Source organism: Chlamydotis macqueenii, chromosome 5, assembly GCF_036417535.1.
Source record: "Chlamydotis macqueenii isolate bChlMac1 chromosome 5, bChlMac1.mat, whole genome shotgun sequence".
NCBI classification, from domain to species: domain Eukaryota; kingdom Metazoa; phylum Chordata; class Aves; order Otidiformes; family Otididae; genus Chlamydotis; species Chlamydotis macqueenii.
In genome coordinates this window covers 71,888,032-71,912,265 of record NC_141560.1, presented here as the reverse complement: position 1 = coordinate 71,912,265, position 24,234 = coordinate 71,888,032, and the positions used below count along the sequence as shown (strand labels likewise).

General features: G+C 56.2%; 2 protein-coding genes across 3 annotated transcripts in view; both read left to right on the top strand.

Annotated features, from left to right (window-relative positions):
- The window catches only part of PTDSS2 (phosphatidylserine synthase 2), a 37,022-nt gene extending 25,408 nt beyond the window's left edge, over positions 1-11,614 (top strand). For both annotated transcript variants that reach the window (XM_086749708.1, XM_010116018.2), the window contains exons 7-12: positions 1,481-1,594; positions 3,019-3,137; positions 3,855-3,969; positions 5,868-6,013; positions 10,623-10,808; positions 11,227-11,614. In XM_086749708.1, the coding sequence (XP_086605834.1) occupies positions 1,481-1,594; positions 3,019-3,137; positions 3,855-3,969; positions 5,868-6,013; positions 10,623-10,808; positions 11,227-11,371 (825 nt within the window). In that variant the 3' untranslated portion in view covers positions 11,372-11,614. The remainder of the gene's footprint in view (positions 1-1,480; positions 1,595-3,018; positions 3,138-3,854; positions 3,970-5,867; positions 6,014-10,622; positions 10,809-11,226) is intronic.
- A 3,366-nt stretch (positions 11,615-14,980) lies between these two features.
- On the top strand, positions 14,981-23,835 carry SYT12 (synaptotagmin 12). The gene is made up of 8 exons (XM_086749135.1): positions 14,981-15,052; positions 17,808-17,871; positions 19,128-19,321; positions 19,481-19,873; positions 21,982-22,197; positions 22,299-22,419; positions 22,612-22,745; positions 23,155-23,835. The coding sequence occupies exons 2-8, from the start codon at positions 17,835-17,837 to the stop codon at positions 23,326-23,328; spliced, it is 1,269 nt and encodes a 422-aa protein (XP_086605261.1). The 5' UTR covers positions 14,981-15,052; positions 17,808-17,834; the 3' UTR covers positions 23,329-23,835.
- The last annotated feature ends 399 nt before the right edge of the window (positions 23,836-24,234 follow it).

Sequence of the window (24,234 nt, the reverse complement as noted above, 5' to 3'; positions counted from 1 at the left end):
CCGAGGAACCGGAATGGGATAGAGATCAGTGTGCCAGTCTGCTCAATCAAGCTGTTACCTGTCTTGGTCGGGAGGAAGCCAAGTTTTTATTAAAGAGACTGTTCCTGCGGGAACGCTTGGGCTGTTACGTCGTTTTGTCAGCCTGCAGTCTGATCTGAAGAGCATGGCATACCCCACGAGGTGTTTGTTTCTGTGCTGCTAAGCTTGGAGGAAGCTGACTGCTGTGTTTCTTATGTGTCAGTTAACATATTTTTCTATAAAAAGCTGGAAGTTGAGTGCAATGTCTTCATAAACAGAGATGAGCACATGTTTGAGTGTTTCTGGTTTTGACCTGGTTTGGGTAACAGACTGTTAAGCCGTATCTCAAAGCACAAAGTGGCAATATTGAGGATGAATGTGCCTCATTCCTCAGAAATTGCTGTGGGCCTCCCCGTTTGCTTTGGAGCCGTTTAGATCACGTGTTGTCAGACTAACCTGTGATAAAGCATGTCTTATATTTTTCCGTCATCTGGTTGAGGCAGCCAAGGCCAAGCTACGCTTACTTTTCCAGAGTCAGTACTAGCTCATCTGGGGCTGCCACCTTCCGTCCAGGCACCCTGCTGAGGATACAGCAGACAAGATGTGCTCTTACCCACGTACAAAATAAAGCGTGGCCACAAATCTCTTCCCGTGTTTTGACAGTAGGCTGAGGTTATGCAGTGCAGCAGGATCCTTAGGCTGAAGGTGGAAGAAGATGCTGCCCTTGTTGCTCTCCTAACAGCTGGTAGAAAGTAGCCCCAGGGCTCCCAGTGCAGTCAGGGCTCAGATGTAGTGCAGGTGACTTCTTAAAAGTTTGCGTGAAGCAGGCTCTGAAAAGCCTTTTCTGAGCAGCATTGGAATGATGCTGCCTGTGGTGGTCGAGCACTCAGTCATTCCGTTCATTTAACTAACGAACTTCCTTCTGAATCCCGTCTTGCCCGCCTTTGTTCTTTCCTGTAACGGCATTAATGTCGTCATCTACACTCTTCAGTGTCTGTCTTGTCTGTTGTGCTGCATGCTTGGTAAGTTTAGAGGCCTGTGAGCGTTTGGCTTTGCTAGACTTACCACATGGTAAAAATAAGATTGTCATGAGTTTCCTGATCCCTTTCTGGATGCTGGAAACAAGATACTCAGCTGTAGAAGTAACCAGTAAGCAAAGCACACCATGTGTGTCCTCTGTTCAGAGTCCAGAAGTGTTCACCTCATATTCATTAAGTGATCAGTTTGGAAATTAGGAAAAGAAAGAAATAATTTTCCATACACTGTTGCAAAACTGTAAATCTGAGCAGTGTCTCTGCAGTATTTCCAGAGTTCTCCTTTACTGAGATTTCTGAAGGGCATTAGTGTAAGAGGTGTCTGGTTCTACTCAGTCTGGTGTGCAAGTATTCGTTTTTGTGGTGGGTTTTGGTATGTTGTGCAGCTGTTGTGGATATTTGAATTTTTTCCTTCTCCCTTTATTCAGACGTTGATGATTCGAGACTGGTGGATGTGTATGATCATCAGTGTAATGTTTGAGTTTCTGGAGTACAGCCTGGAGCACCAGCTTCCAAACTTCAGTGAATGTTGGTGGGATCACGTACGTACCGCGCAGATCATGTCTTTGTCTAAATGGAGGCATTTTAAGGGGGGGGTAGGAAGTGGTGAGAAGTAAATTATATTGTGTGCACGTGGCCAGAGATGTCTGCGTGACGGCTGCAGCTCAGGAGCATTGGTGCTTCTCCGTGTTGAGGTTGTAGCATGCTTGTTATTGTCTGTGTAATTTTGCAGGCTTTCAAACAGGCTGCATGGTTAAATGTTTGTTTTGGCTCACTTCACACCAGAGAAAATTTAAAGCTTTACCTGAACACTTTCAAATATTTGGTGATGATACAAACCATAAAATCAGAAATGAGGAGAAAGGTAAACCTGTGTATAGTTTCAGATGGTGATTTTTCTTGCCTGTTAAAAAAAAAACCAAACAAAACAGACTCGGTGCAATTTGCATCCAGCTCTTCCTTCTGTGCAAGCCTATCTTCACTGTTGTCTGAAAACAGTAAGTGTTACTGTGTTCAGAACTTCTGATGTGGTTTATAAACATTTCAAAAGATAAATGTTTGGCCTTACTGAAAGCTGTGTGGCCTTTGCAGGTGACACTCTGTGACCGTTCTTGCCCTAAAATACTGCTTGTGTCTGTGTTTTCAAGCTGGAAAGACTACTGCTGTGATCTAGTTTCTCTGTGGAAAAAACAAGCTCTGTAGCTTGAAGTGACACACTTTGTTGACACTTATTTTTTATTTTCCTATGAAATGTAAATTGGCTACCAGAGCAATCAGAATTACCTGCCCTCGGGGCACCCAGCTATGGTTCGGATGTTACTTGGGCTTGTTTTAACTCCCAGTACAAGCTCTTCCCCAGACTTGTGATGATTTGCTACGTGGTTGTACTTATAAAAGTAAATGCATTATGTATAAAGACATCAAGCAAAGCTAATTTTGCCTTCAAAAAAACTTATTTTGAAATTAACACTCTGTGCTCTGCTTCTCTGAATGCAGAGGACAGCCAGGGTTTTTTCAGCTCGAGAGCTCCATCTTCAGAATGAATGCGTGGCCACGGGACAGATCGAGGGGAGCAATCACTTGTTTGCTTTCACGCCCTCGCCTGGAGATCAGGCGTTTCCTTAGGAGGCAGGCTGAATCTTGAAGAGTACGTGAAGTTATTGGGCATAGCAAAATCCAGTCCATAGGAATACGTTCAGATTTTTTTCTGAAGTTCCCGCTTAAGGGAGTGGAGCTGCGCAGACAGGGGGTGGGTAGAGGTCTGCTCTGCAGCAGAACACTTCTGCTTTATGTGGGTCGGTTGGGCAGCTGAGATTCTTTCTGCCGGCAGTTCGTGCGCCTCTCTTCTCTGGGCTGTTCAGTCCCTGTGACCGAGAGCGTGTCTGCGTGTGTGTACCTGTAGCATCTTCCCTTCTACGGGCTTTAGTGCTTCTTCTGCAGCATCACTGTGTGTGTCTCCTTTCAGTGGATAATGGACGTCATCCTGTGCAACGGCTTAGGAATTTACTGTGGGATGAAGACCCTGTCTTGGCTTTCCTTGAAAACATACAAATGGCAAGGACTTTGGAACATTCCGACGTACAAGTAAGTTGGTGTAGAAAGGAACCGCACAGCGCGAAGTTGGGCCCTTGTGAGAGATCTTGGTTCTTGAGGGGTAGTTCTTTTGGGGTTAATGTGAATTAAAGAATTTCTGTGTCTTTAGATGACTCGAGTATCTAAGTAGCTTATTACTGCATGGAAGCTTCTTTAAGAGTTTTATTTAACTTGCAAATGAAATTGTTGAAAATAGACCTGTCTGTCGGGAGCGTTGCCTGATGTCTAGGAACGAGGGTGCCTTGTGGAAATGAGCTTATTTAATGAAATTGTTACAGGAGATGCAGGAGCCCAAGTCAGGATCATACTCTCATTCACAGCACGGATCTGTTCGCTCCCTGTGCAAATAATGCGTTCCCTAGTCATCAGGACCTCGTAGTAACTGCGATGCTGAAACTCAAAATGTAATAAACCCCTTGTAGTCTTGTACCAGTAACGAACTGTCCTCCTCTGTACTGTCTTTGCTGAGCAAAGCAGAGCTGAGGAACTGCTTGCTGCCATGGGTGCGGTCTATTAAAGTTTAAAGCGATAGTCCAAGTGACAGGCTTCTCTCTAACTCAGAGCGCTAATCCCATTAAGTAGTCATTTTAATGGAGTAAATGGAGGCATTCTGCACACCTGCGTTGGTGTCTCAAATGGAAATGTGAGTAGATCTCTCTTATGTGGTGTTTCTTAAAATTGCAAGAACATGTTCTGCTTTTTTTTCAGAGGTAAAATGAAGAGAATTGTCTTCCAGTTCACCCCATATAGCTGGGTCAAATTTGAGTGGAAGCCAGCATCCAGCTTACGCAGATGGCTAGCAGTTTGTGGCATAATCTTTGTAGTAAGGAAACTTCTGTCTTTTCTCTATCGTTTGATTTAGCGTTTTGTAACAACCAAGCAACTGTACAAACGGTAACTTAGGCTGAAACTCTGCCGTGGTGACATTCCTTTAGTTGAGGCTGGAAGAGATCACTTCCACATCCTGCAGAAAGGTCTCTGTTTCCAAGTCTCTGGTACAGTTTGCAGATTCATTGCATGAATGTTTGTTCTTGCTTGCTGAACAATGTTGATTGGCAATGTGAGCAGTATAAACCGTGGTCTACACGTAATTCAGCACACACTGCTACCAGATACATTGGCTTCGGGTGAAAGTGGCTGGTTTCTCTCAGCCTTAAGCAGATATTTATCACGTTACAGCTGAAGACGACTGTAACCAAAGCCTCAGGCTTCCGTATGCTAGCTCTGCGCAGCATGGCTCCTGAAGCACATGATTTTGCCTCAGATAATACGTTTCTACAGACTCAAATAATTCAGTTATCCTAGATTTTCTTATGTTTCGCTGAACACATAGCATGCGATGATGTTAACAGTAGCCAGCTTGACCAGTTCAGGTAAAGTAGCTCCCCCATTTAGACGAAAGAGAGAGCTGGCTTCTCCAGCAGTCACAACAGACGGTGTGCCTCCTTGACCTAGCCATCCGAGTGGCTGAATCTGAATTATGGGAATGTGTCAGCCTGAATTCACAGCTTCCGCTTCAGTCACAGGGCTCGTGCGTGCGGCACTGACAGGGAGGGTGAGCTGGGCGGTGTAAGTGCTTTTCGCCCCTCCTGCCTTTTGTCAGCTGGGGACTTGGGCCTTTGTGCTGTCCATGGGATGTTGCTTGGCTCTGTTTTGAGCAGCTCAGGCTTATTCCGTATTTTATGCTGATGTGGAGTTGCAGACCTGAGAGTGCTTCAGGAGCAACGTGCTGTCTGTAAGCATGCCGGCAGCGTACAGCAGTGCCAGCAGTGAGTGCCAGGCCATTTGCAAACTCAGTCAGTTGAAAGCAAGCTCGCATCACCTGGTTTCCACTACAGAAAACGTTTGCCAGGTTCACATAGCCCATCAGGCTTGCTGAGGTTCCCGGAGTTCGTGGGAGAAGTAAAGTCAGTGTGCCTGCATAAATAAAACGCGCTTCTCCCAGTGATTACTGTGTGCACACTCCCAGCTTTTTGCACCCCGAAGAAATCGGGCTTAGGTGCTGGAGCAGATTTTGCAACCGAGACTCCATTGCATTTGTCCTAGTCTGGGGTAGTAACCTGGCTTTTGGCAAAGCCTGGCTTCAGCTGGCAGTTTGTAGGCAGCTTCAGGTATTGGCTGACTTTTCTGGGTTAAACACTGCTTAATGCCATTTGTTAGCGTTTCCTTTGAAGTGAGAACCTTGTGTCTGCTTGCTCGCTTAATCGCATTGCCGGGCAGCTCACTTGAGAACGCTTTGCTGTGAATGTCTAACCAGTTCCCCCAAGCTGGCTTTGGCAGTGGCGTTTGTGTAACTGTAAAAATAACCTGAACCAAACAAGAAACCCCAGGATGTACTGCTGATTCCTCTTGTCATTTCGGGGTTCCCGCAGTCAGATTCTAGTGATAGTGAAAGGCCAGGTGGTTGCTTTCAGGATTTGTTATCAATAGTTCTGCAGGTACTTCAAACTCAGGATCAGCTCATTCAAAATGAAGAGGCAGTGCTTGTCCAGGTTCCTGTTGTGTTTTCTTTTTTTTAGTACCTCTTCCAACACACATGTAATTTCTAAAAAACCCAGCCATTCTTGGTCACTATTGCAACTGATGATGGTGCGCTCGGTAATGCTGAGCAGGACTTTGGTGTTGGAGCAATGGTGGGGGGAGTCGTGCAGGGAGAGAGGGAGATTCCAGGCCTCACTCAGTGAAGTCTTCCGAATGTAATTAAAATGTCCTTTTTCTCAGTTTTTGTTGGCAGAGCTGAACACATTTTACTTGAAGTTTGTCCTCTGGATGCCACCAGAACACTACTTGGTCCTGTTACGACTTGTCTTTTTTGTCAATGTGGGAGGTGTGGCTATGAGGGAGATCTACGACTTCATGGACGACCCGTAAGCCAGTCCTCTTGTGTCTATACCATGTCGCGCTTCACTTGCTTTGTTTTGAATTTGCTCCAGCTTGTTGGCTTCCATCTCGTGGCAGTAGTTCAGCTTGTTGGGGATGAAAAGACCTAATCCCAGAGCATCTGCTTTGTGTTCCTTTGTTTTGGAGGTAAAATTCTGGCTACATCTGGTAAGAGAGCAGCTGTTGGTAAGGGCATTCTGTGTCCGCTGTTTTTAACCTCAGTTTTTAATAAATGATCACTCTTTCTAAAATGTAATGCATAAATTAGCTGGAGTGCCACTGGCTTGAGGACAGAGGAGTACCGAGCTCCACTTTGAGCCTGATAGCCAGGAATAACAGTCCTTGGATGTACTTTCTAAGGACAACAGAGCCCAAACTGGAAAAAAAACCAAACCGTATTTCTTAAAGGCATGTCTTTTCTTGAGCTATCTTCCAGCTGGTCCCTGCTCCTCCGGAGCTCTCGGGACACCCTCTTGCAGATCAGAGGACGCTTTATAGCAAAGTGTATTGAGGGCGAAGTGCACGCGTACACCACAGTGCATGTACTCTCAGGCTGTTCTGACTTAAGCATCATATTTGTCCTTGCTGCTTTTGTTTCTGCAGTCCATGTAAGGCCTGAGAAAGCTTTGTTCTCAAAATCACGTTTTCTTTTAAGTTTTAGTAGCAATGTCACAAGTTGCCTGAGCCCACATCTTAAGTCTAAGACAACATCTGGCTTCAAGGGATGTTCATTGTCTGTCACTGACCAACGCAAAAAGTGTCTGTGTTCAGAATTTAGGGTTCCAACATTCTCTGAAGATCAGTTTCCCTTGCAAGGCTTTGACTCCTAGAGCTGGGAAGAAGGGTCAACCCACATTGTTTAGTCGGATTTCAGGACATTCAGCAGTGGCAGGCTGCCCTGCCTTTGGTGTCGGACCTACTGGTTTGGGACCTGTCTCCAACTCAAAGGTAAGAAGAGGTCTCTGCCTCTCACTGGTGAGCTCCTCTCCTTAGTACCACTCACAATCTTCTGGTCCTTGTGTTTGGGTTGGAAAAACTCCTTTGCCCTCTGTTCAACCACATGGCATAACATTGACATTTAGGAGAATCATCAGTCGCTGGTGCCTCATTGCTAACGCAATTTGTTGCTGCGCTTTCAATGAGCTGGAGAAGTTCATCCAGCAAGCAGAGACTCTCATCCTGAACTGCACATCTTCGTCATTGCCACCACCACGTACTGTTGTTTCTCTTGGTGGTAAGGTGACTAGCCCCCTCACTTCTGAGCTTCATGGCTCTTCTTGATGCACCACAGAGCTGACCTCATCAGACTATTTGTGCTGAATGGCAGAACCTAGCATCTGGTCTTACCTAGCATCTTCTCTGCCAAGGCTTTTGCAGCTGGACTTCGATTCCTTTGTGCACTTCAGGTCATCCAAACAGGTCTTTTACCAACTTAACTGGGTGTGTTTTCACTGGCACATCATTTTGAACCAAGGAACAGGTTTGGATTCTTCCTGTTGTGTTGTAGGGAGAAGCTGCTGGAGAAGAGCAGGCTGTACCAGAGGCTTTCCGGACCTTTCCTTTTGGAAACTCACTCAACTTCTTAATGGACAAAGCTTGGAATATTCCATGACCTTCCTTGTCAGAAACATGGCTTGTTGCCTTGTCTGGTAGTGACAGGATTGTCTGAGATAAACTGATTAGATCTCTTCAGCTAACCTTGCGATGTTGAGTCTAGAAAGTAGTGAAGTTCAAATACAAAGACTCTTTCTCATTCAGGATTCTTAATATCTGCAGGCAGTTCTAGGGCTTTGCTTGCAGGAGCTTGGTCTGAGCATGGTGGCAATAAAGCGTCTAGAACTGACATAGTCCAAGAGGAGGGGTGGTTTCTGAAGCTCTTCTCCAGCTCTTACATACCACACTCCTGTTGTGGTCGACATGCTGCTTCGGAGTTCCTGAGGACTGGTTATGTGACATGTTCCTGACCAGAGATGTCTTGGTGTGAGAGTCTGTAGCATTTGACTTTGTCATACATTCCTGGTTTCTAGTCTTCACGTCACTTCCAAGGAGTCTGCATTGAGGCTATAAATTTTCACTCATCCATCAAACAAAAAAAAAAAAAAAAGGACTTTTCTTTAACATTTTTCATGAGTAGAAGGGCAGGAAACCAGCTCTCTTCCTCAGCAGCTTTAGGGTCTGCACAGCTCTTTATTGGAGTTACCGTTAATTCTTGTGTCAGTGAGCTGCCCTAGGCTAGTGAAAGAAAGCGACGGCAAATGGTGGCAGCTCAGCAGAGCAGAAAGCTGACCTAGTCGTCTGAGCAGCGTGAGTTCACAGGGAGATGTGCTGTTTCGGTTTCTCTCTGTCCATGTGTCCAGGCTAGTTTCTGCCCGTTTAATCTGCCGTACCAGATGAAGCACCCGGAGCCGTTTCTGAAGCCCTTTCAGCTGGTTTGGTTTGGGTAGGATACTTTTAAAAATGGAATGTACTCATCCCATCTGTATCAGCAATAACCTACACTTCACTTACTGCATCATAATTATTTTTTCCCAATGTATTTGGACAATTTTGTGTAGTTTGAACTTACACACTGGTGTCAAATACAACTCTCAGGCCTTATGTTTAAGAAAACGTGTTTTGTGTGCATGGCTTGCAATGACTCCCTGGATTCAGGAGAGGGGAGAGCCGCTCCGTTTGCTCTCCGTGCTTAGATCCCTTCCCCGATATGGAGAACCCAAGGGGGTGCAGCGGAGCAGGCGTGTCTGAGCAGCAGGAAAACGCCTGCGAAAGGAAGGATGCTCTTCCCAGTGCAGCTGCTGGTATCCAAAGACAAGAGGGGAAGAGAAACTGGGAGCAGACTGTGCAGTTGCAGCTCCCTCTGCCCCAGCATTCCCATGGTAGGAATGGAATGACACAGCTGGACAAAAGGGAGAGGACCTGGTAGGAAAATGTGCTTCAGGATACGCTGTGGTTAGGTGCAGAACAGATGCTCCCTGTGGTTAAAGCAGAGACACGTAGAACAAAGGCGGGATGAGGAACAACAGAAGGGCAAAGGAACAGCCACCTTGGAGTTGAGTCGGTGGTGCTGCTGTTTGCGTGGCTTGTCTTGGTCATCTTCAGAGACATAATAGTTCAGGTAGTGGGTTTAGGACGACCAGTGAAGTGCACCAAAATGCTCCTTTGTGTGGTTTTCAAGTAAAAGGTACAATCCAAAGGCTGTTGAGGAGTTAGTTGTGTGTGCTCGCTGGTGATCATGGTGGTTGAGGGTATTGCTTTCCTCGAGTTCAGTCTCCCTTGATTCAAGTTAGTTGGATTTCAGGAAGCATTTTGTTACATTGTGCCTTTGGGAGAAAAAAGAAAAAAATGCATACAACTTCTAGTAGGTTTCTCTTTGTTCTTTCCTCTAATGGGAATAAAATCCCATGTTAATTCAGAAAATGGGTGATGGTTGAACAAAAACTTAGTCTGCCAAGCGGGAAGCGATGTACTTGACTGTGCTGTTGGACGGCACATCTGCGTGCAGCGGTGGTGCTGCGGCGGGCAGGATTTCAGTGCAACCCAGTGCATTAAAAAAGGGCTTGTTCTCTGCCCAGACAGCAGCCGCTGGGTTATTGGCACGTGAATCATCTGGTCTGTCAGGTCAGTAAGCTGTGAAGTGTCAGCTCCAGAAAGAATGTGAACAGACAAGGTCGAGAGGCGGAGGATCTGAGCGGGTTCGATCAGGCAGCTTGCCCAGGTTCGTAGCGATCGGCTCGACCTGTGAGGGTACCGAGGGTTCCCGAGAGGCAGCCTGCGGGCGTTCTGGGTTTATGTATTTCCCAGGCAGGAGGAGGTGACCCAAAAGATGCTCTGTTCCCCATCTCTCCTTCTGTGAGTAGAGCCTCTGGATAGATGTCTTCGTTCTGCTGCAGTTTAATTTCTGGCATTCCTGATTGATGAGTCCTTCACTAGACTTGTGCGTAGCACTGCAGCATCTCACTGACTGCTCTGGTACTGCTTAAAAACAAACCCCGGGGGATTAAATATTCATCACGTCTTTGCCCCAAGGCTGCCTTGTCCTAGAAGTGAAACGCTGTCCTTGTGTCTTCCCGTATCTTGCCTATTTGTTATTAAGCTTTCTTCATTTAAAATCTGTTCAGAGATCATTAGTGACAGCTCACTGAATGCCTTGTTGGGAGGAGAGTGAGTTTCGGGATGCAATTACAGAGGGGTTAAATATGGTACGGCAGTGTGACCTGACACGTGCAGAGGAAACCTGGGAGCAGAGCTCCTACTTCGTACCGTACCCTGAACCTCAGGGGGTCTCAAGCTGGGCAGGTAACTGTTTATGTGGAGTTACCACGTAATAGGGATGCTTCCTGAAAATAGGGACACTTCCTTGCGTCACAGGATGACAGAGGTTAACTTTTTGTGTGTTTTCAGAGCCTCTGGAACTTAAGTAACACCAGCATGAAAGTTGTCAGCCTGCATAGCTTTAGTACGTGTGTAATGCCAACTGGAGTGTTAGAATTGTGCAAAGCTGAATGACATTATTACCCCGGCTGTCTTTTTATGAATGTTTCTGAGCGCTTAACTTTACAGCAATAGCTTTGTTTTATCTGTGCGTTTATTCTGCAGGAAGTTCCATAAGAAGTTGGGTCAGCAGGCGTGGCTGGTTGCTGCTATTACTGCCACGGAGTTCCTGATTGTCGTGAAGTACGACCCCTACACCCTCACGCTGTCTCTCCCTTTCTACATTACCCAGTGCTGGATCCTGGGCATCATCCTTGTGCTCACCTGGACAGCCTGGCGCTTCTTCATTCGGTGAGCGATGTTTGTGCTGCGCCTGGGTCTCGCGGGGTGGGTTGTTCTGGATGTGCGGTCAGCAGCGTCTCTGGTCTTCATGGGACCACTTGTGTTGGTGTCGCTGCAGGAGCAGGTGGAGGGCTGAGTGCCCGACCGCGCCTGGCCCGCCTAGGCGAGGTCGGTGATTTGTGTTCCCGAGCTCTTGTTGAGCGTGCTGTTGTGTGATGCTTCTGAAAGAGGAGATAACGGCCAACTACTGGCAAGACACACAGATTTCAAGTGAATTGATGCCATCGGTAATTTTAGAAATTGACAGCCAAAAGACTCAAGTGGGCACGTGCATCCAGAGCAGACGTGCCTCTTTGTTTTCACTGTGTATTGAAATTGTTCATTCACATCCCTGGTTCACATCTGTTCGTTTTTTTTTTTTTTTTAGTGACATCACTTTGCGGTATAAGGAGATAAGGCGGCAGAAGCAAGAGCACAAATACGAGAAGGACAGATGCTTGAGCAATGGTGATGGACACTCATCAATACTGGACGAACAAACTGGGAACAAACTAAGGGAGAGGAAACTCTGAGCAACAGACAAAGGGCTAAACAGAACTCGTAGTGCTCAGGCTGGCCTGGTGGACAGTTTCAACCTTATCCTACCTAACTTGTCATTTCCATTGTTAGCTTTCCAACCTGTGAGAATCCTCCCGGGGAGAAGGCGTCACTTTGACGTACACGCCCTTTCTCCCTGTGTACACCTAGTCAGAGTCGGAGAAAGTCTGTGTAGAGGGGAGTCAGAACAGCGCCGTTGCAACGAGGCGGGATCTGCATTTGAGCGTGTTGTGCGTCTTCCTTGAAACAAGGTTTGGAGACAAGGGGCTTTAGAGCAAAGCGCAAAGGGAATCTAGCTGATCTATTTCCAGTGAACTGTGAGGGTTTGGTGTGGATGTTCGGGCATTAGGAACACTTGTTTTGGAGTGCACATGTACCAGACACAGGGAAATGAATTGTTTTTTTTCTGCTGAAACTACCTTGGGCTGTGCAGTAAGGTTGCGTACAGTGTTCTGCCAGCAGTTAACAGGACTGCAGTGAGAGAAGCACAGATCAACTGAAACTTGTGAATAAGCTGCGTTATTGCACAGAATGTCATACACTACGCTGCTGTTACAGCCCCTGTGCTGCGGGGGCGACTGCCTTTCTCAAACTGACTTGGACATCCTGGAACAGCCTGCAGTGGTTTGTGTTGTATCACAGCTTTAGGGAGACAGACAGCTTCTCCTTAGGTGTTTTTTGGGGTTTTTTTGTTGTTTTTTTTATTTAAATTTTTCTTTTAGTCTCGGTCGTCTCTTAACTGTAAGGGAAGGTTGAATAAGAAAGGTCAGCCTGCCTTTCCTTCGCTTTGGGGAGTGACGTAGTACAAGCAGAAAACTGGGGGTTACTCCGTCAGTCTTAAGTTATTTGCCTTATTCTCAGCTCTTTTAGTCTGCTTACCAAGGGGGTTTCATTCTTGGCCTGTGCTGCAGGGGGCACATCGGGTTCTGCCATCCTGCGGAGCCGCCCCCTTCCTCCAAGGTAACTCCAGACTGAGCCATGCCCCCAGTACAACTGGAAAAGGCGTTCTCTGCAGTCACGGGCAAAGCAGCTGTGGCCGCGCCGCCGTCCCTGCCGAAAGAACAAACGGGCGAAGCGCAGGGCTCTTCCCCAGCGCTGGGTAGGGGTGGAGGTCTGCAGGCCAAGCGAGACAGCGTTCTTGCTGGTGACTCAGCATCTAGGAAAAGAAGTTGGAAACCTGGGCTGCTTTTTCTTTTTTTTTTTTTTTTTTTTTTTTGGTCAATTATTCCGAGATGTAAGTGCTACACTAAGCATCAATTTTGTAACCTCTGCTCTCAGCCTGTGCACTGGTGTAAGGCACTGACGTAACCGTAACCATATCACGTTTTAAATACTGTGACCTAATCTGGCTGCTAAGGGGGGTTTTCAGGGAAGTGTCTGTCCAGAAGAAACTGACATAAAGTCAAATTTCAGGAGTGCAACCTCAAACTTTTTAAGTGGCAGGAGACTTGCAGAGCTGCTGACCAGCGAACACCCACATTTTCGGTCCGTTTTGGTCTCGTTCGTGGATGGCAGCCAGAACCGGCATTTCCCCCGTGTTTCCGGAGCGAGCCGTGTCCTGTCCGCCCCCGAAGAACGGGCACTCGGCAGCGGCGCAGTCTTCAATGGACCGAGCGCTTTGGCTGCATCTGAAGAGCTGAGCAGATGGCGCGGAGTTTTTAGGCCGGGGGGCCGCTTAGCAGATGCAGAGAGGCAGCACCAGGCTGCTTTCTGCGTGTGTCCGGCGCACGTGGACCGTCGCTCCACGGCCGCTCTCCAGCGACAGCGCGCGCTGCTGCGAGGGAGTGCAGAGCCCAGGGCGGCGTGACCCGATGCTGGGGGCTGGTAAGGGGGCAGCGGGTGCTGAGCTGAGCAGGTATTTATTTCTACGCCTTTCACCAGAGTCCTGCTAGTTCCAGCTTTAGACCAGTCTTAGGAACTGTTAGCTGATTGTTTGGTAGCTTGTCCCAGTGTGCTGTGTGCTCTGTAGTCCTGGCTGAGCGAGGCTCAGGTCAGCGTGTCTCCGTTCTGTTTGTGCTGGTGAACGCCGTGGCCCCCTCCCGTCTCTTCCCAGTGCAGCCTCCTGGGCCTGTCCCGCGCCTCGGTGGCAGCCAGCACGCCCAGGGGGTCTGTCGCTGTACCTCCCGCTCCTCCCCTCCCTGCCAGAGCCCCGCGTCCCGCGTTTGAAACAGCTGGTGCAGAGTGCCCGTTCCCCGGTAACGATCCCGGAGCTTCGACCTGCCGTGCGAAACACTGACTTGTTTGTCTGCGTCCCTCTAAACAGCTTCTATGGTTAGGCTGGGTAGCTGAACCCGGGTAATAAAGCCACGTTTGCCAGTGTGTTCTTTGTACAACGCCTGCGGGCCTGTGCTTTGGCTCGGCTGTCGCCTCGCAAGTGGAACCGGGGCTCGGGGAACTTGGTCTGCGCTCCCCTCCAGCGGAAGGGCTGTCGCGCACCTTGGCACTGTCCGCGATGGATGCTGGCCCTCAAGGTAAGGAATTTTCAGAGAAACAGATGTTGCAAGCCTTGGGTCCACAGTTATGGCAGGTGGGCTCCTCTCACTGCAGTCTTGCCTGCTTGTAGGAATCCTTCCGTGGTCGTCCCAAAGTCCTGGAACGCAGCCTCCTGCCGTGGAGACGGAGAGCTGGTAAGGCTCCCTTAGCTAGCGCTCGGGGCGGCACGGAACGACGCCATCCCTGTGCACGCGGAGAGGCAGGGGTCTGCCGCTTCCACACGCGTCTGTGTCTCGCTGCGTGTCTTCCCGGCTTACCTGTGTCGCAAGGCTGGAGCGAGAGGCCTTCCTGGTGCGGCCGTGCCGCGGTGCTCGTGGTGAGGTTTGCCAAAGGCGGGTTGTTGGCATCAAGGAAAGATGGAGGGGCACGGCTGAGAACGCGCTCAGCTGTGGCCGTGGGGGGTGAGGTTTTCAGCGCAAGGGGTGGGTTTCACTTTGTGCTGGAGTCAAGCTGGCAGGGGTCTGACACCGCTTTGGGGTGCGGGTCTGGGTCCCTCGAGCCCACCCGCATGGGCCGTGTAGGTGTCAGAGCAGGATTCGGGGGGGGCTCTGCATCGTTAACGCGTGGGTAACCGCTTTGTCCCACGGTTTGCCCTCCGTTATGGGGGGTGACCCGCACACGAGGGTGATAACGAGCTCCTGCCGCCCGTCAGCGAGCCCCAAGTGGTGTCACAGGCCAGCCGGCTGCCTGCGCGGCTGCCTCAGCCTGGGGGTGACCAGAGTTGGGCCCGACCCTCGGCTGGGGGGTGAGGCCCCGTTTTTGGGTCGCAGTCAGAACTTGGGTCTCTTCTCCCCGAACGACCCCCCTTGGCAGGAGCCCCGCGGGGCTGGCCCGCCGCTGGCCCGGGGGGCTTTCCCGGGACGGAGGGTGCTCCGGCTCCCCAGGGTCTCCATCCCGAACCGTTCCATGGGGCCGTGATTCCCGGGGGCGCGGGCAGTTCCCGCGGCACTGGCCCGTGTTGTCCCACCCGGGCAAAGCCCATCTCGGAGCGGTGGGGAGGGGGCGGCCCGGGGGGGCGGGCAGGGGGCGGGGCCAGGGCCGGCCCCCCTCCCCCCCCCCCCCGTCCAGGTGGAGCTGGGCCCGCCCCGCCCCGCATCCCCGCTCCGCCGGCCGCAGCCCCCCGCCGTCGCCCCCAAAATGCTCCGTGTTCCCCCGGAGGAGCGGTGAGTGGCAGCGGCGGGGCTCTGCGCGGAGATGCGACACGGGGTGGGGGGGGGGGGGCGGTGCGGGATGGCGGGGCTCGCCCGGGGCTGCGGCGCGGCCGGGGCTGGCGGCTCCCCGCGCCGTTTGCGGGGGGCTGGGGGGGGGTGGTTTGCTTTTTTTTTCTTTTTTTAATGGTAACTTCCCGAGGAAAGTTGCCAGCCTGCGGAGCTGGGTGCGGGGAGGCAAATCAAAGCGGGAGACCCCCGCACCCCACACTCCCCCCTACCCAAATTCCCGGCCCCCAAAATCCCCCACCCGCGGTCCGGGGAGCGGAGCCGGCTCCTGGCCGCCCCGCAGCCCCCGGCCCCGCAGTCCCTGGCAGCGGAGCCGCGGCCGCTCTGTTCCCTTCGCCAGCCCCGGGCGGGAGCAACCGGTCGGGAAGCGCCTGGCAGAGCAGCTGGGGGGCGGGGGGCTGCTTCCCCTCCGGGCTTTGCCGGGGCAAAACCTTCGGGAGGGTCCGGCCGGCGCCCTGAGGCATGCAGAGACCGGCCAGCTCATCTCCCGAGTGAGCAGCAGGCGCTCGGAGGGAAGGATGCGGAGCCTGGGCAGCCCACCCCGAACCTCCAGCCTCCTGTGGGGAAGGGTCCTGGCCTCGGAGCGGGGGCTGTTTTGGCCCCACCGACCTCGAAATCCCTCGGCCCCCTGAAACTCACCACGGCCTGCTCGCTGCTGCCCGGGCCGGCTCGGAGGTGACGGCGCTCCCGTCCCCTCTCGGGGAGCGACCCCCACGCCCGAGGGTCCCGGCTCTCCCACCCACAGCCCCGAAGATTTTTTCCTTCCCCCCTCGTGGTGTTTGTTACCAGGCGGGTGAGGCGCAGTGCTGGGCGCTGGCAGGATCCAGGCGGTTGGCGAGGCGAGGGCGACGTCCCCGTGGCCGAGGGAGGTGTGGGATGGCGCGAGGCCACCGTCTTTGGGTGTCAGTCAGGGGGGATCGGGGCGCTGCCCGCTGCCGGGCTGCAGCCGTGGGACGAGGAGGCCACAGGGCCGGTGCGCTCGGGGCCAAGCGTGAACGAGGGGCAGAGCCCGAAACTCTGCCTTTTGCCAAGTTTTTGGGTAGTTGTTGGGTTTTCTTTTTTTTGACAAACGTGCTGGCAGCAAACTTGATCCGACTTTTCTGCCTTGCGGCTGGAGGCCAGGCAGGGAGCGGGAGAGGGATGGAGGGGACGGAAAAGCCGGGCTCAGAGCCCGGGCTGGACTAGAGGAGGGCTGCTGCTGGAGGGGCAGGCTCACGCGTGAGGAGAGTTTAGCCCGGCCTCAGCTACCTGGCACAACCGGGCGTTGGTGTCTGGCTTGGGGCAAGCAGGAAAGGACGGACAGGAGATGCTGCTGTGCATCGCTCGGAGGGTGACGTTTTGGGAAGCCCACCCGACGCTGTGCCGGCGGCTGGGAGAGGGGTGCCTGTGCCCCCCGAGCCCTCGGCGTTGGTTCCCCGGGAGGGGATCTGACGGGCAGGTCAGGACAGCAGAGCATCTCGCCGAGACGCTCGCGGGGAAGAGCTTAGTGACCACAACGGGCGATAAATCCCCGTGCCGAGCGCCTCCGGGGGCTCGCCGGGAAAGGCTGGGGGTGTTCTGCCGATAGGAAAACGCCACCGGATTTAATTCCTGTGCCGAGCGCTGCAGTCAGCTCGCGTCTCTCTGGGTGACGCCTTGGAAATCTGCTGAAGTTGCTGCTTAGAGCTCGTTAGAAAAGGATGTTTTGGGGGAAAAAGCTTTGAAAGATGTGGAAAATGGGAAAACGGAGGGCTTTTAGAAGAGATGCTTGCCTTTCCGCAGGGGAAGTTGGCCCTGAAAACTTCTGTCTTTTCATCTTAAACGCTGCCGCCAGGATCCGTTCAGGGGAGTTGAGCCTCTGAATCAGGCGCCGTGGCTTTTCAGGACGTGAAAAGAGGCTCTTCTGGGTAAATCTCCGCAACATTGCGTTACGAAGATGTCAGAATGGATTTCCAGCACTAAAGGTCCCTTAAGCTGAGCTCGGTCCATGTGTGCCAGGAGTTTAGCGCATTCTCAGCCAGGATTTTCCGGAGCGTTTGTCCGTGGCGCGCGGAGGTTGGTCTGCGGCAGGGGGCTGGCACAGCCCGGCTGTGCTGCTGGGTCGGCGGCTCTGGGACGGTCGGGGAAGCACCCGGCTGGGATAAATCCCCTTCGGTGTCGCGTGGAGCCCTCGCTGGGATCGCTCGGATGAGCCGCCTCCTTCCGCTCAGCATGGATCTCGCGTCCGCCTCGCCTGGGAGAACCCTGTCGGGGGGAAGGCCGTCCAGCTGCCCCGCTGCGGGAACCCGTTCCCGGGGAGCGGCAGTGTCCCAACCCCGCGGTGCCCAGAGATCGCACGTGGGCGCGGGGCAGCCCTGCGGGGGGGCTGAGGAAATCCGCGGAAGGCAAAGGCGAGATGAGCCGGAAAAGGGGTTGGAACAGCAGCGAAGGGCTCGAAGGGCTCCTGGACAGGAGACGGCCGGCAGAATCGATTGCGAACGAGAAACGCTCCCCAGGTACATCCTGCGGCTCAGCACGGCCGCTCTCCCGCTGCCTGGGGGGGTCTGCGCCCGCGTTCAGCCCCTCCATCAGCGGCTGAGATGCTCTCGCACGCGTCTGCGCTGCGCCTGGGCGAGCAGCCGAGGCCAGGAGCGACGGGGGGAGCAGCTATGTAGCATCGCTGCTAAAAAACCAAAAGACACTTTTTTCCGCCCATCCTGACTCCGGTTCTCGCGCATTGCAGGCTGTCCCGCTAGCGCGGAGCGCTGCCATGGACCACGGGCACGCGAGCGGATACCGCGCAGGCGGTGAGTACCGACCGGCGCCGGGAAGGGGCTGGGGGCTGCGCTGGGCTGGGGTCGCTGGTTCTGCAGGAGGGACTCACGCGGGGGTAAAACCCCCCAAAGCCCCGGGCTGTGCCCTAGCCCGCCGGCAGGCACGGGGAGGTTTCCGGCCCCGCCGTGATGCGGGCCTGGGGCTGTTCAGAAGCAGGAGCTGGGGACGGTTTGGCTTTGCCCCCATTTTGCCCCCCTAGCCAAGCAGGAGCGCCTGAGCTCCTTGGAGCAGAGTGGCAGGAGCCCCGGGGGAGCTGTGCTCCCCCCAGCATCCTTAAGGATGTGAGGGATGAACCGGCCCTTGGCAGACCCCAGGGGTTTGGGTTGGGGGGCGAAGCGGGACCCGGCTCCTACCCCAGGTTTCGGGGTCCCTCTGGGCTGCTGGTGGGGCTGGGGGGGGACCCCGAACCCCTTGGGTGCGATGGCTGGGTCCCACCGCGCGTCCCCTCGCCCACCGCTGCCGGAGCGGGTTTGGGTGGGGGGAGCAGCCCTCCCGGTGCGGTGCGGGAGCGAGCCTGCCTGGGGCTCTCTGCCTCCGAAGCCGCCGCTGAAGGAGGGAGCGCTGCGGCGTGACACGCTGTCCCCAAAAATCTCTTTCTTTGGGATTTTTCCCCCCTCTTCCTGTGTTCCGCGGGGCGGTCGGTGTCGGTTCAGCTGCTGGTGCAATGCAGCAACAGCCGCTCTGCTCCGGGCTGCGGGGCCTCCGCGCGTCGCGGCCGCCAGCCCCGGCTGTCCCCTCCCTCCGTCGCGGCAGCCGCAGTTCTTGGGTTTTCCCCTGCTTCCCAGAGCTTGGTTGGCTGGTTTGTTTTTTTTTTTTTTCCCTTTTTTCTCCTATTTCTGGATTTTCTTGGCACCCCCAGCCCACGGGAAGCCGGTGGCAGTGAGGGTTCCCCCGCGGCGGAGGGGGCGACGCGAGCGTGCGCTGAGCGCGTCCGAGCGGGATGAACCCCCCGGCACCCGGGGCGATGCAGCTGTTCGCCGGGGAACGGGGCTGGAACGCGTGCGCCGCTCCGCCTGGGAACGCAAAACGAGGGCTGGGATTATTTATTTATTTATTCATTTATTTTTGGCTTGCCAAGCCGCTGCCTGACGCCGTTCGCCAGCGGCCCGAGCGGGAGGCTGTGGTTTATCCCCTCCTTGGCCGACCCCATCCTCCCGGCACAGAGCTGGGTTTCTGGGGCGGGAGCCGGGCTCGCGGCCGGCTGACGGTGCCTCTCGTCCCCTCGCAGTCGCTGCGAGCCCGCCGCGCTGGGAGATCGGCATCTACGCCGCCGGCGCCTTGGCGCTGCTGGGGATCGCCGCCATCAACCTCTGGAAGCTCTGGCGCTCGGGCAGCTACCCCGCGCCTTCCCCCTTCCCCAACTACGACTACCGGTACCTGGAGCAGAAGTACGGGGCGGCGTGCTCGGCCGGCAGGCACAAGGTAACGCGGCGGGGCGCTTGGCTCGCCCCTTCCCCTTCGCGCGGGCAGCGGTGTCGCCCGCGGTCTCTTGCCGGGGGGGAAAAGCCCTCGGCGGCCGGTTTGGGGGGATCCGCGAGGGACGGGACGGCATCACCCGGTTTCTCCTTTCCCCGTTCGCAGCGAGGGATGGCCCCCGGCTCGCAGAGGGCGCTGGAGAAGACGTCGCCCGTCCGTAAGAGCAGCCTGCACGCGGATGACACCTCCGAGAGCATTAACGAGCTGGGCAGCCTGGAGCTGATGGGCAAAGACCTGGGCCTGGCCCACTACGGCCCCCTGAAGAAATCCGTCTCGGCCGACTCCCTCAGCTCCGTCTCCTCCATCGGGAACAACTTTGGGCAGGATTTCACGGTGGGGCAGGTGGAGGTCTCCATGCAGTACGACGGGAAGGCGGCCGCCCTGCACGTCACGCTGCTGCAGGGCAAGGACCTGCTGGAGAAGGAGGACGCTCGCTTCGAGTCCTGCTTCATGCGCATCAGCCTGCTCCCGGCCGAGCAGATCGTCGGCATCTCCCGGGTGAGCCGCGCGCCCCTCTGCGCAGAAACCCCCGCGCGTACCTGCGCGTCGCTCGCCACGCGCCCGCTGCAGCCCTGGCCTTGGGTCACAGCGTGGCCGCGCTCCCCGGGCACTGGTGGGACCTCGGGAGCGGGGAAGCCCGGAGACGTCGGGGCCGGGCGAGGCTGGCGCAGGATTTTTGGAGCCCTGTGGGGGGGGTTCGGCGCCCTGCGGCGTAGCGGGGCTCCTGGGTGGGTTTGTGCATCGCGGGCCCGGCAGAGGCAGAAACGTCTCCCTCTGACCAGGACGCGCGGTGACTCCGCCATCCCTGAGCGTGGCTTGCGGCGAGTTTTCCTGCTGACTTTCCCCGCTCCGCGAGGCCGAGGGAGGCGGGGGATGCGGCCTGGGGTGGATGTGGGGAGACGCGGCGTTTTGGCCCCGCGCTAGCAGCGTCGTGCTGCGTCCCCGCGTGCTCGGTTCACCCTGGCAAAGCCCGAGCGCAGCGCTCGTGGCCGCCTCTCCGTTCGGCTGCAGCCGCGACGCCTTCCCTCCCCGCGCGGAATGTGGCGGCTGCACTGGCAGGGCCAGAGCCAGGGGTGGTTTTGGGGCAAAATGTCTCTTTTTAAGTGCCCCAAAAGCTGCTTTAGGAAGCAGGAACCTCCCTTTTCTCTCAGCAGCTGCCTTGCAGAGCTCAGGGCCGGCCGGGTTGGTTTATCAGGAGATTCCAGAAAGGAGCAGAAGGCTCCGTCCCGCAGGAGAAACCTGCCCACGGGGGTGGGGGACCCCCAGCCAGCACAGAACCGCCCGGGACACCTGTCCTCGGCGCCCTTTAAGGCCGGCTTTCCATCCAAAGACCAGCTCTTATTTCTGCTCTGGAGATATTTATTATTCAGCATCGTTATTTATAATTCACCGGCGCGATTTCCCCTCTTTCGCTCTCCTCAGACGAGGCACAAAGACATTTTTGGTTCTTTCCATGTGGTGCTTTACCGTACCTGGGGGTTGCTTTAAACAGCAGCTGACGTCCCTGTTGTACCTCTGCTCCAGAGATCCCAGAACAAGACCGACCCCGGTCAGCGCTGTAACGTAAATGGCTGCAGATCTGCCTGTCCCGTAGCGGTGCCTAAACCCCCGGGGCTGGTGGGACCCGGCAGGAGAGCGCGGGAGTGCTGGGAACGGGGCGATGGACGGCACCGCCCCGCCAGCTCCTTCGTGTCCTTCATCCCGGGGCACGTCCAGGAGGAGACGGACACAGGCGAGGAAGCCCTTGGGATGAGAGGAACCATCTCCCCACCACTGCTGGGGCGGCTCCCGGGGCGCTGGAGCCCAATGGGTTCGGGGCTGAGCCCCCCGGACCCTGTCCCACCGCAGCGCATGGCTCTGGGTGGGCGGCGGGGAGCGGTGGCTCCGCTTTGCTCCGCACCACCCAGGGCTGCGGCTTTCCATCCTGTGGGAGAACCGGGCCTCCCCGCGGGACAAAACCCCGATTGTGGGTCTTGCCGGGGGTGCCGAAAGGAACGGGGCTGGAGCAGGGGAAAAGCAGCCTCCGAAGCCGGGATTTTGGAGCGGTTCCCTGGCAGCCCGTTGGGACCGGGTAGCGCCCAGCACCCCGCGGGATCGGGCCCCCAGGAGACGCCGCTGCCTTTGCTCGAGGGGGTGATGTGACGAGGAGACGGTGGCCGGCAAAGGCGCCGTCCCCATTTGGCACGCATAGGGGCTGCACAGCCCTTCGGCTCCGCTCGGAGAGGGGCTGGGGGTTATGGCCCCTCAGCCAAATCCTGGAGCCTGGGGGGGCCGAGCCGGCCGCGGATCCGAGCTCCCGGGGCGCAGGGGTGCCCGGTGCTTGTGTCTGAGGGCACCAGACCCACCTTGAGTTTGCAATGGAAAGAATTACCGGGCAAGGGGCCAGGCCACAGCCCCATTCTCGCTGAGCGGCGTCTGCGGTCAGGTGGGAAATGCTTTCGTCCCCGTGGAGGCTGGGAGCCTCCAGCTGCTCTGGGCTGGGATGCCCTGCCCTCGCTGCCCCAAAGCCGCGCGCTCCTCACAGTTCCCGCCAGAGGAACGGGACGGAGCTCGGCCACGGCCCCGAGCCCGGCGGGACCACGGCAACCCCCCCTTCTCCGCGGCAGATTCAGCGGAGCGCCTACGCCGTGGCCTTCGACGAGCGCTTCTCCATCCCGCTGGACCCGGCGGCGCTGGAGGAGAACAGCCTGCGCTTCTCCGTCTTCGGCATCGACGAGGACGAGAGGAACGTCAGCACCGGCGTGGCCGAGCTCAAGCTCTCCGACCTGGACCTGGCTGCGCGTCCCTTCAACGCCTGGCTCTACCTGCAGGACATGAACAAGGTGAGCGGGGACGGGGGCGGTCCCTCTCCCGCCCAGGTTTTGGGGGGTTCTCCCCCCTGCCGGGCTGGGGCCGGTGGGTGACGGGGGGTCGTGTCCCGCAGGCGGTGGACACGGTGGGGGAGATCCTGCTCTCCCTGAGCTACCTGCCCACGGCCGAGCGCCTGACGGTGGTGGTGGTCAAAGCCAAGAACCTGGTGTGGAGCAATGGCAAAGCGACGGCGGGTGAGCGGGGGATGCCGGGTGGGCGCGGGGGTCCCTGGTCTTCGCGGGCTGGAGGTGGGCTTTCACCCTGGTTTGTCCTACTGCGCTGCGGGCGTTTGTTGGAGCAGCTCCCGTTGGGGGCGGGAAGGCCCACCAGAGCTGGCCGGGGAGCGCGTGACTGACCGCGGGGTTTTCTCTCCCCGCCCCGCGCAGACCCCTTCGTCAAGGTGTACCTGCTGCAGGACGGGAGGAAGATCAGCAAGAAGAAGACGGCGGTGAAGAGGGATGACACCAACCCCGTCTTCAACGAGGCCATGATTTTCTCGGTGCCCGCCATCGTGCTCCAGGTCTGTCCCGGCTCGGGGGCCGCGTCCCAGCCTGTGGAGGGAGGGGGTCGCATCCCATCGCTGCTCCAGGTCCCCAAATCCCTGCGCTGGCAAGGACTCTGGGATGTCGGGGGGTCAGAGGGGGCGCAGGAGCTGTGGGGTGGGGGCCATGTATGTGCGTGTCTGGTCTGGGGGATACGTGCAGGAGGTGGGGGGAGGGGGATGCGTATATGGGGCGTAGCTGGTCGGGGGGATGTGTGTTTATGGGTGGGGGACACAGGGGACGCGTGCGTATGGGTTGGTATTGGGGTACGTTCGTGCGCCCGCCTGGCTGGGGAGGGCGCGGGGACGCGTTTGTGGGGGGTCAGCGCTGGCGCTGCAGCGGCCGCTCTGTGCTGGGCCCTTGTGACGGCCTCGCGCCCCCCCGCAGGACCTGTCCCTGCGGGTGACGGTGGCCGAGAGCGGCGAGGACGGCCGCGCCGACAACACGGGCCACGTCCTCATCGGGCCGGCGGCCAGCGGCATGGGCATCACCCACTGGAACCAGATGCTGGCCACGCTGCGGAAGCCCGTCTCCATGTGGCACCCGCTCCGGAGAAACTAGGCTGCTGGCGGGGGGAGCCCGGGGTCCGGCACCCCGCACCGGCTCTGTCCCGGGGACAGCGGGCAGAGGGGGACCCGGCCGAGGGCCGCACCACGCGGCGCTTGCAGCCGCGCCGGGGCCGAGCAGGACTTTGCGGCGCTGGAGAGGCAGAGCTGCCGGCGCGCCTTGGCCGGAGCATCCTGCTGCCGAAACATTCGGAGGACGGAGCAACCCCCCTCCCCAGCCGGGTCGCCCTCGCATGCGCTGGGGGCGGCGAACGGACCTGCCGAGAAAGGAGCCCTCCCTTCCAACGGACCAAAACCAGCAGCAGCCTCCCCAAAACGCTGCCCGGCCGGGCTCCCGAGCATCCCCGCGCTCCTCAGCGACCCCAGAATCGGTGGTGCCCTCCCACATGGACCCCCAGGGCTCGCAGGGAGGGGGTGGATGTTTTCGGAAGGCGGTTTTTGGTCAAACGGGGGGGGATGGAGAGGGGGTTGATAAAGTGCCGGCACGGCGTGGTTTCTCTCGCGTGTGTGGTTTCTCTGTGGGACCGGAGGGGTTTTGGAGCGCTGCCCCGGGGCTGAAGCCTTTCCAGAAAAGGGTAAATAACGGCAGAGGACGCAGTTGTTGTTACTCGTTGTTTTCCCCCATCTTTATTCACGCAGAGTAAATCCCGGCCCAGCTCCCGCTGGCGGCACGGCGGTGTCCGGGTTTGACGGGTGGTTTTCCAGCCCCTGGGGTTTGAGGTCAGATCCCAGCCGGATCCCGGCGGGATCAGCTTTTCCCAGCCAAACGGCCCCTCGGGGCTGCTGGCAACAGGGCGGCGCATCCCTGCTCTGTGAACGCGTCTCGCGGCGGGGGGGTTATGTTCTACAGCCCCTGGGCCCGCAGCCACCGTTGACTTGCTCTTCCCAGAGCTCGCTTGTA